At 54.4% G+C, this 10,932-nt stretch overlaps 1 protein-coding gene across 1 annotated transcript; it reads right to left on the reverse strand.

The window, feature by feature from the left end:
• Window positions 1-5,484: 5,484 nt before the first annotated feature.
• On the reverse strand, window positions 5,485-9,966 carry KRT13 (keratin 13). The gene is made up of 8 exons (XM_061391786.1): window positions 9,411-9,966; window positions 8,095-8,177; window positions 7,624-7,780; window positions 7,273-7,434; window positions 7,058-7,183; window positions 6,743-6,963; window positions 6,123-6,145; window positions 5,485-5,806 (listed from the first exon to the last, which is right to left on the reverse strand). Exons 1-8 carry the CDS (start codon window positions 9,891-9,893, stop codon window positions 5,757-5,759), a joined length of 1,305 nt encoding a protein of 434 aa, XP_061247770.1. The 5' UTR covers window positions 9,894-9,966; the 3' UTR covers window positions 5,485-5,756.
• Window positions 9,967-10,932: the final 966 nt, after the last annotated feature.

Genomic DNA, 10,932 nt, shown 5'->3' on the forward strand with positions numbered 1-10,932 from the left:
ACTCAGTCCCTAACTCCCCCCACCCAGCTTTTATGGAGAATTCCAGAGCTGTCACTGCTCTCCTTGAAGTCCTTGGAGAATCTGTGGTTTGTGGGAGACACAGGGCCAGACCCAATAGGAGAGATGCTGGTACCACAGTCTCCTGCGTCCCCTTGATTCAGATACCACTTAACTGGACCACAAAGCAAATTCCTCAAACACCCTGTTTGATTGGATTCCAGCGTCTGCATTTACAGGGGCTGATGTGCAGCCGGCCTCACTCTCTTCCTGCTAACAGCGTGTCTGCAAAACAGACTGTGGGCTCCAGGCAGTAATTAACCAAGCTTTATACTGGGGGTTCTACTTTCAAACTCATCTGAGATCCTCAGATGAAAGAAGCCACAGAGTTATTATGGTTGTTCATAAAAATGGGCCAGAAGAGTGAATATCAGCTCTTTGCCAACTCCCCCGAACCCTCCCCCCACCAACAGGTGCCCACCCACCTGATCCTTCCCAAGCTCTGCAGGAGGATGGAAAAGTCTGATGTGTGCTCAGCAATTTGAGAGCCCCTCCCCCGAGACAAGCTGCTCAGAGTGATGCATCCTGCATACCCTTCTCCACTCCAGCCCTCAACAGCCCTAGGAACACCTTCCAGCAGGCGGCAGGTCCCAGCCATCCTGAGATGCACTGACCCAGGCCAGAAGGAAAGAAGGGACCAGTCATTGACATGGGGAAGCTGGGACAGTGCATCATCACACTCCCCACAGCCCTCCCATGACATCTCTTCTCCCACTTTCCTCAAGTGAGACTCCCCTTGCTAGGAAGCCCTGGACACCCTCATCTCATATTCAGGGTCTTCTGTGGAGCCTTAAGGCTACCCTCCCAAACAGAGGGACAACGGGCATCCAAGGGTCTCGGGGCTGCAGCTCTGCCCTCAGCCATGCCCTGCTGGCCAACTGCTCCACGAAGGGTAGAGAATGGATAGGGTCTCATACTGGGATCAGGCCAAGTGCCCTGACCCTCCACTCTGTGTCCCAGCCAGTGGCCAAAGTGGCATGACCAGCTTTCTGGAGTGAGCCTGCCCCCTACAGGGCCCAGGCAGGATGCACAACCCCATTAGGGAGTGTGAGGTATTAGGGAGGGCAGAAGTGCACTGGTCCCTCCACCCAGGGCAGAGTCTTTGGGAGAGGGAGGCACCTCTCGCTGGGGATGTGACTGTACAGCCTAGAGTCATGCAGCAATTAGAAACCTTTGTGCATCACTGCCATGGGGAGGTGCATCCTTTCTGAGCTCTGAGGCACAGGGATGCCACGGGCACGTTCCACGGGACATCTTTGACCCCTAAGTGTTGGGGCTTAGGTGAGAGTTTGGCTTCTGCCCCAGATTCCAGACCTGAGTGCTTGACTTTAACAAAGGGTCAGCCATGGTCTCAGAAAGCATGTTGGAACATGGATCCCAGATACCCTGCTGAGTAGGTCCCTTAACCAGTCTGAGCCTCAGTCTTCAGATGTATAAAATGGGTACAATTGGGCCAACTCAGGTTTTTGTAAAGATGAAACAAAATAAATGTTAAAAAGGTGCCTTAGACAAATGCTGGACACATTATTACTTTCTCCTTTATTAGCATCCTCTGTGTTTTGGCATCTTTTGTATTAACTGTGTTCACTCCCAATCACTGACACAGAGGTTAGTCAGGCTCCATGGATAGGGCTGTTCCTCACAGCCACAGCTCTGGGAAGCAGGGTGTGAGCCTGGGGGAGCGATGGGGCAGGTGGGCACCTGGCCAATCCCTGGAAGGGGCAGTATCGACCAAGCAGACCTGATAAAACTGACCTCCCTTGAGTGGTCACCCCATGCAAATGACTGAGGGAATGAAATGAGTCCTGGATACAAAGAGCAGATTGCCCTCCCCTCCCCCAAGCCTCTCCCACATCTCAGTGGTAAAGAATCTGCCTGCCAACGCAGGAAGATGTAAGAGACGCAGGTTCGATCCCTGGGTCAGGAATCCCCTAGAGGAAGGCACAGCAAATCTTCCCACTATTCTTGCCTGGAGAATCCCCATGGACAGAGGAGCCTGGCGGGTTACAGTCCATAGGGTCACACAGACTCAGACACAACTGAAGGGATTTAGCACACTTACACCCCCAAGCCTCTCCCACATCTCAGGCCAGAGCCCTGGGGTGACTATTCCTGTCCAGCTCAGGAAGGCTCTCGAGTCAGCTTTGACAGTAACACCCTTCCCCCTCCCTTCATGCCCCCTCTCTTCAAGCCCCCTCCCCTGACCTGCCTCTCAGCTTCCTCAGGATTTCTGATTGGCCACAGAGTTCCTTGGATGGAGCCCAGCTTCTCAATCTCCTCCCTGGGGTCTGGATGAAAGGGTCAGGCCAGAGCCCCTGCCAGGCCCAGCGTCCAGCTCATTTCACTGTTTCACGTGGACAACTAACCCCACACCCCACCAGACCACCCAGCACTGGCTCAGAAAAGGAAGAGGCTGCCCCCAGACATCCTTGGTCTGGGTCTCGGGGAGAGGGGCTGCTCCAAGCCCAGCAAACCTGGGATATGGACCCCAGGGGCCCCTGCACCAGCGACGGGGCTCAGCTCTGAGCATCTCCTCTGGTCCAAGCCCCTTTCTCATGCCTGCAGGACAGAGTGCTTGCCTACCTCTTTATTTCCCAGAGCCTATCTTCATTCAGCTCTCATTCCTCCATCCAACACGTTTACTGAGCTCCTATAACATCCTAGTTAGGAGAAGGAGGAGGATGAAACCATCCCTGCCCTGAAGGGAAGAGGATGACAAAGCTTAATTTATTGACCACTTACTACTTACCGTGACTGTTCTAAGCATTTGAATTTCATAACTTCCGAGGGAGGTGGTACTGAACAGGGAGGAAAGTGAGCCCACAGGGGTAAGTGGCTTGGCCAGGGTTACACATGGAGCCGGCGACAGTCAGGATGCCTGCCAGGGGAGTGTGGCTCCAGAGCCTGTGGACGTCACAGCCTGCTCTCCTGAAAGGACCGTGATGGCCATCAGTCCAGGGAGCCTTGGGGATACACTCAGGAGGCTGGTAGTGGTGGGGAAAGAGCGGAGATCTGTGGCAGAAGCTGAACCCTGAACTAAGCTTTGAAGATGGAAATAATTTATTGCTGCGGGCGTCACCTCCTTCTGCCTGTCAGTCTGTGAACTCCCTAAAGACAGAGGCTGCCTTTGTGTGCATCGTTCTCTCTGCTGGATCCAGTATAGCATCTGGTACATGGTGCACTTCATAAACAGCTGCTGATAAAATAAATTAACAAAAAAAAGTAGCCGAGTTTTGGGAGTGGAGGTCATGTCCTCTTCCTCTTTGGTGTCTGAGCTCCTAGGACAGCTCTGGGCGTGTGGAAGAGAACGGAACCACACCTCATTCCACAGTGGGGGTGGGATCTGGGATGAGTGGACGGCCACAGCTTTCCCCTAGCTTAGCGAGCTGGGCGGGTCACCTCTGAGTGACCACTGCGTACTAAACCAACTGCCCGGAGCTCAGACAGGCTCGGGGTGAAGGAGGAGGAAGAAGCTGATGAATGAGAGCAGTGACTATAGGAGGAGAGGACGCAGAGGGAGAAAATGAAGAGGGAGCAGAGAACGGGCAGTTGGCAAGAGTGCCGAGCACCCGTACCTTCTGGCCTACAACCTCACGACAAAACTCAGATGGCATCTAAGAGGCATTCCCCCAGTTCATTCACTGGTGTCTCCCTTCAGTAAGCATTGGCCAAGCCCCAGCAGTTGGCTGGACACAGCCCTGCCCCCTCGGCACATGCGGTCAACAGTCAACTCTGGGATCAGGGTGGAGGGGGACGCAGATGTCCAAACACCCGAGTACACCCCACTCTCTCCCTGCACCACAGAGGAGGGGGTGGCCATCTCCGTCGGAATGTTGAATAAAAAACCTGGTCGTGTCATGCTAAGTCACTTCAGTCGTGTCTGACTCTTTGCGACCCTATGGACTGTAGCCCACCAGGCTCCTCTGTCCATGGGATTTCCCACTCCAGTGGGTTGCCATGCTCTTCTCCAGGGGATCTTCCTGACCCAGGGATGGAATCCACGTCTCTTATGTCTCCTACACTGGCAAGGGGGTTCTTTACTGCTAGGGCCACCTGATCTCCAATAATAAAGAACAGAGGTGGAAGATCAGATTAGACCGAGATCCCTCACTGAACAAGGGCCTGAGAGGTCCAGCCACATGGCTGGGTCACTGAGAGCAGTTTGGAGTGGCAGGACCTCCAGGTGGACAAGGGGGAGGCTAGTGTGGATTTCAAGGTCAGAGAGAGGCCGGAAGAGGCCAGAGCCAGGTGACCTCTTGGCTGGTGAAGAGTCTGGGCTTTCCTCAGTGACCCATGGGCAGCTCTTGCAGCATCTCTAAACCAGGAGGGCTTTTCATTTCCAGCAATCGCCCCAGCTGGTATATGGAGCATGGATGAAGGGGGAGCTCAAACCAGAGGCAGGGAGGCCATAGCAACCTGCCCAGCAAGTTAAGACCAGACAGGTGATGAGGACATTACAAGTAAAGCAGGGATGGACTTGTGAAGGAGGTGAAGGAAAGAGGGAACCAAGACGACTCCCAGGCCCATGATTTGGGTCCCTGGGTCCTCTGAGATGGAGGAGCAGGAAGGCCCAGAACTGGGAGAAGGAGGGGTGCTCCTTCACCAAGTGCATCCAAGGAGGCAGTGGCCGACTCACTTGGGCATGTGAGACGGGAACAGAGAAGAGGGGCCTCTCTGGAGAGTCAGCAGGACACACTGTGACTGCAGATGTGCTCCAGATGCCCCACGGGGCAGAGGGGTGAAGAAGAAAAAGAAAAAAGCGCCTACATCAGAACCCAGGAGACCAGTCCCAGTAAGGAGTTAAGGGGAGCCAGTGGAGGCTGCTTATCTGAGCCGGGACATCCAGAGAAGCAGGGGGAGGAGGTCAGTATCAGCACGGTCTGAGGTCCCTCCTTGAGTTGTGCAGCGGGTCACTTAGTGACTTGGAATGGTAGGAACTTGGGGTGAGCCAAGGGGTGGAGGGACTGCAGGCCTGGGCACCCATTATCTCAAAGGAAGCTCTCTCTGTGGGAAGCAGGGAGGCAGTGTTTGGAGCTGGAGTGCTTGTCCTCAGCCTCCTTCTCCCTACATCAGCCCTAGCCCCTTGCACCCTGCCCCAAACCCTGCATACTTCTTTCCTGAATCACGCCATCACCTGACCGTACTAGAACCCCATCACTTCCTTATTACCGGATGTCCTCTAGGGTACCAAACTGGCCCGAGTACCCCTGCAAGTCCACATTTACAGAGTGCCATCATCCATGAGCCACCTGTGTCCCTGTGTTTGTCAGCCCGGGTGCCTTGTGTCCTTCCCAGCTCAGAGCTCTCTGGGCCGAGCCTCCTCAGGGTGGGCCACTCGGCCGGACCACACCTGCCCCCCCAACCCCCACCATCCCCAGCCAGGGCCTTGGCAGGCGCCACCCCCAGAAACCAGGCCAGAGTCAAAAATACGTTTGCAAGAAGCTGGGAAATTTTATTGAATTAGCTTTTCTTTTCAGTGGAGAAGCTGAGGAATCAGAAAGGAGCCAGGTCAGGGAGAAGAGCAAGCAGACCTGGGGGGTGGGGGCAGGGCAGGGCAGGGAGCGGCCACCCTCGGAAGAGGGGTGGCCGGGCGCAGAGTGGCCGAGGCCCCTTGCAGTGCCTCCCTCGCTCCTGCAGGGAGCCGGCAGCTCTCTCCTCCTCTGGGTGCTGAAGACAGAGGGAGGGACCGCCTGGCAGATTTAAGGCCTACTTTCTGGAACCCGGCGACTGGAGTTGCCGCCGGAGTTTCCTGGAAAAGGAAGGAGGCAAAAGACCTTCAGGCTGGAGGAGACCCATCTCAGGCCAGCCTGGGCCCCCCCAGGAGGGCCCCAAACCCCGAGTAGGTCAGGTCGGGGGGTAGGTGATGGGCATTCTGTGTTACTGTCTGAGCCCCATGCATCTGCGGGGCAGCAAGGAAAACGGAGGAGCAGGTGACCACTGCTGCTCCAGCCCCATCCCGCTCCCTACACAGGGGAGCCCAGCCCTGCCTCCTGCCTCCCCCCCACCCCCACCCCAGGCCAATGAATAGGAGCCTGATGGCCTCTGCCACTGGGTTGTTTTCTTACCTCCTGTGGTGAAACCGATCAACCTGGGAGAGAGGAGAGAGGCAGCCATGAACGGAAGGCAACCAAGAGCAGCCGCTTACCTGTCCTCAGCTGGAGCCACTCAGGAGCCCTTGGAGCCCCTGAGTTGGGCTCTTTTCTCAGCTGTGCCCCCAGCCCACAGGGCAGCAACATCAGGTGAACCCAGACCTGTCCTGTCTGTCTGTCTGTCTGTGAAGCCTCAGAAGATGCTGTTGAGCATTTGCTGGGAGTTTTGTCCTCCTTTTGTTTCACTGGACCCTCTACCCTTCCCTTGAGCCTACAAGGATGGCCTGGCCCCTGCAAACAGTCTGAAGGCAGTTCAATCTCTAGTTTAATAGCTTTGTTGGGCTGTCCTGAATCCAAGCTCATATTTTCTTCATGGTCCCTAACCCTGCCAAGTCTAATCCAGAGGCCCAGATGAGAAGGTTAAAAGAAATGCCCCCACAGTCTGATGCCAGAAGACAAGGAAAAAGCTCTGGTCCTGGATTTTGGTCCAAGCTGTTAAAGTGCAGACAGATGCCCTCCCCTCCCAGACACGATCCCTAAGACCCTGCCTGCTCTGAAAGCACAGAGTTCCCCAGTCCCTTTCCTGTGGGACCTACTTGGAGTCCTGGCCCTCTAGCAGGCTGCGGTAGGTGGCGATCTCCTGCTCCAGTCGCGTCTTGATGTCCAGCAGCATCTTGTACTCCTGGTTCTGGCACTCCATCTCACTGCGGAGCTCGCTCAGCTGGGCCTCAATGCTGCTAATGAGACCCTGGATCTGCTGCAGCTGCAGGGCGTAGCGGCACTCCGTCTCCGCCAGCGTGCTCTCCAGCCCGGCTTTCTGGTGGGACAGCAGAGGAGAAGGTCTGAGGGATGCCAGGCCTGGGGGAGGGGCCTCGAGGGGGCAGCCACAAGGCAGAGGGCAGCCGGTGTACCATGCTCAGCTGAGACTGCAGCTCAATCTCCAGGCTCTGGAGTGTGCGCCTGAGCTCGGTGATCTCTGTCTTGCTGGTCTGGATCAAGGCCGTGCTGGAAGTCACCTCCTTGTTCAGCTCGGCACTCTGGAATTCAAGCAGGACAGAGGTGACGGAGGAGCCCAGCTGGATGGCCCAGGCACCCTCTGGCTCGGCCGGGTGAGACAGCCAGGTACCTTGCTGTGGAACCATTCCTCAGCATCCCGGCGGTTCTTCTCTGCCATGGCCTCGTACTGCTCCCTCATCTCTGCCAGCACACGGGTCAGGTCAATGCCCGGGGTGGCATCCATCTCCACGTTGACCTGGCCGACCATCTGTTTGCTGAACTCCTTCATCTCCTGTGGGGATGGGAAAGGAAGACACGTGAAATTCCTCAGCCTGCCTTTCCTCGGCTCTGAATGCTACCAGAATGTTCCAGAAAGTGCTTCAAGGTTCCACTGTGGAGGGCTGAATCTGACCTCAGCAGAGGGCTCCCCGTTCTTACTGGAGGTAATTCAGCCACAGCAGGCCCAGCTCCCCCCTCTCACCTCCTCATGGTTCTTCTTCAGGTAGGCCAGCTCCTCATTCAAGCTCTCAATCTGCATCTCCAGGTCTGTCTTGGTCAGGGTCAGCTCATCCAGCACCCTGCGCAGGCCGTTGATGTCGGCCTCCACGCTCTGGCGCAGGGTCAGCTCGTTCTCATACCTAATATTTTTTTTAATGAAAAACAACATAGAAAGGGTATTAGGAATTGAAGGTTTTGAGCAGAAGCCACACATTGCCCTTGCTTGGCTCTGCAATAAACCTTTCTCTGCTCAAATTAAAAAAAAAAAAGAAAGAAAGAAAGAGAGAGAGAGAGAAAGGGAAAGAAGTGAAATTGGAGACACCCCTACCCTCCTCTGAACTCTGCTCCTTCCCCAAGACCTTCACTCCTGGGATGCTAGGATTACATTGATCAGAGGAACATTTGTCTAAAACAAGAACTGCTGAGTAAGCGGAAGGAGGGAAATAAAACTCACTTGAGCCTGAAGTCGTCGGCAGCCAGCCGGGCATTGTCAATCTCCAGGATGATCCGGTTGTTGTCAATGGTGGCTGCCAAGATCTGCAAAATACAGAAAGTGACCACTGGAGGGTCCACGAGCTCGGGGAGGAGGACTGAGAAAACATGGATTGGACGGGTGGCTGTGCAGCTCTGCCTGCTCCCTGTCCCTGCGAGCTGGGACAAGGCACTTCTCTTTGGGCCTCGGTTCCTCTCTGTAAAGTGAGGGATGAGATAGGTCCCCCTAGATTGTTCTGTCACTCCGGCGTTCTGTGTCTGGTCATGGTGATCTGTATGTGCATTGCAGGGGAGCGACCCCAACAAGGATGTCTGTGGTTAGTCATGTCTCCACAGCCTCACACTAGCAATCTGATAAAGTCACAGTCTTGAGCCCCTTCCTTCCCCTTAAGATCAGGAGAGGGGACTTCCCTGGTGGTCCAGTGGTTAGGACTCCGAGTTCCCAGGTGGAGTTGGGTTCAATCCCTGGTCAGGGAATTGGATCCCATAAGTCACAATTTTAAAATCCCCTGTGCTGCAACTGGGACCTGCATAGCCTAATTAATTAACTAATTTTTAAAGATCAGGAAAGAATCCGCCTCGCTCCCTACAGTTCATAACTTCACTGGAGCTGGCCTCCCCACTGAGCAGAGTGGAATTTCAATAAATATCCACATCCATTTGAATTTCCTGTCTCAACTTTTGTGTTCCAAAGCACTTAAAATCCACCCCACATAGCTGGGACCCAGCCCAGGCAGGTGGATTTCTGTTCCAACAAGCTGGCCTCACAGAGTGAGAGAATCTCAGCATAGCACTGCCTGCATATCCCCCACCTGGTTGAGGCCAGTTAAGAACACTAGTTTAAAGGGGGGCCCTACAAAACAAACCAGTGTTCCCAGACCAATGAATGAACATGTATTCCTTTCTCTGTTGATTTTATCCATTCTTAGTGACTTTTAAAGCTGTCACGGTTTCCAAATAACCCAGTGGGTTAGGATTATAGAGATCAAGTCACTAACAACATAACTGTTTGGAAAGCAGTAAAAAACAAACAAACAAAAAAAATGTTGGCATGAGTAAGAACAATAAAAATGAATAATGAGAGAAAACTCGTAGCATGAGAAAGACCATCTGGAGTAGAGATGCTTGATAGGCAGTAAAAGCCTAGATTTTCACCCAAAGGAAGGGTAAGAACTCCATCTACACTGCATCTGCTGGTCCCTGGGGACCCTGCATTTCCTGGCCATCGAGTCTCTGCCCTGCTCGCAGGAGAACCCTGCTCAACCTACAAGGGCTCACCTTGTCCCGGAGTTCATCAATGGTCTTGAAGTAGGGACTGTAGTCACGCTCTGGGCTGGTTGGGGTCTGCTTCAGGTGCCAGTCACGGATCTTCACCTCCAGGTCGGCATTGGCCTCCTCCAGGGCACGAACCTTCTCCAGGTAGGAGGCCAGGCGGTCGTTGAGATTCTGCATGGTGATCTTCTCATTGCCGGAGAGGAGGCCGCCATCTCCACCGCCGAAGTCACCGAAGCCTCCACCAAAACCCCCACCAAAGCCACCTCCGAAGCCACCTCCGAAGTTGCCTCCGAAGCCACCCCCATAGCCACTACCGGCCCCTCCACCGAAGCCGCAGCTCACACCACCCCCAAAGCCCCCAGCAGATCCCCCAGAGACAAACCGGGTTGAGCAGGTAGAGATACTGCGACCTCCTCCGAGCTGGCAAGAGCCACCCCCGAAGCCACCTCCATAGCTGGCGGAGGAACTCTGCAGGCGGCAGCTCATGGTGAGAGTGAGATGGGCAGAGAGCAGGTGAGGCAGGAGCTTGGCTTGGTCTGGCCGAGGACTGTGGTTCTCCTCTGGAGTGGATGCCTTTTATACACCTTCCAAGGGGTTGGACGATGGCCCTATCTTCTCTCCTCCCTTCCCCACCCTCTGACTGGTGCCAACTGCACCTATGTTTCCCACAAGCTCAGTTACCTCCGTTCTCCAGGGTGGGTTGTGCCTCTGGGGGAAGGGGCCTTTTTTTTTTTTTTTTAATCCTTAACAAAAGGGATGATTCAGAGGGAACAGTGTTCTCCTTGAGACTACCCTTTGACAACTGAATTCTGTCTCACCTCTCCACTTAGGGAACTCACTCCCATCGGCCCCACCCAATGTTAGAACGGGGACTGAGCTGCACCTGCCTGCCAGGGAGCCTCTGCAGAGGGAAGGAAGCTGCAAAGTAGCCCTCTGCCTCCCTTCGTCCTATTTCTAAAAAGCCTGACTGAGATGCTCTGTGTGCTTTCTCGGCACTTCATCTACTCCATTGCTCCTAGCAACAATGATAAACTTTGCTTGGTCCTGTAGAATCAATGACCTTGAAGGTGTTTGGGCTGAGAAAAAAAAGTGGCCCCAAGACCATCAGATAAAGTCACAGTGGCAAGGAACCTTAGGGACCATCTGACACAGCTGGGGAAAGGGAGGCATAGAAAGAGCAAGGGGACCCACACGTGGTAAGAGCTAACACCCTCAGATCACTTGCCATATGCAAGCGCTGGGCTACAAATTTTATGGCGACTGCCTTGTTTAAGGGGCTTCCCTGGTGGCTCAGTGGTAAAGGATCCATTCTCCTGCCAATGCAGGAGACTTGTGTTCAATCCCTGGGTGGGGAAGATCCCCTGGAGAAGGAGATGGCAACCCACTCTAGTATTCTTGCCTGGGAAATCCCATGGACAGAGGAGCCTCCTCGGCTACAGTCCATGGGTTCTCAAAGAATCAGACATGACTTAGCAACTAAGCATGCACACCTTGTTTAATCTTTGCAGTGGCCCAGGAAAGTTGA

This window comes from Bos javanicus, chromosome 19 (genome assembly GCF_032452875.1).
Source record: "Bos javanicus breed banteng chromosome 19, ARS-OSU_banteng_1.0, whole genome shotgun sequence".
Lineage (NCBI taxonomy): Eukaryota > Metazoa > Chordata > Mammalia > Artiodactyla > Bovidae > Bos > Bos javanicus.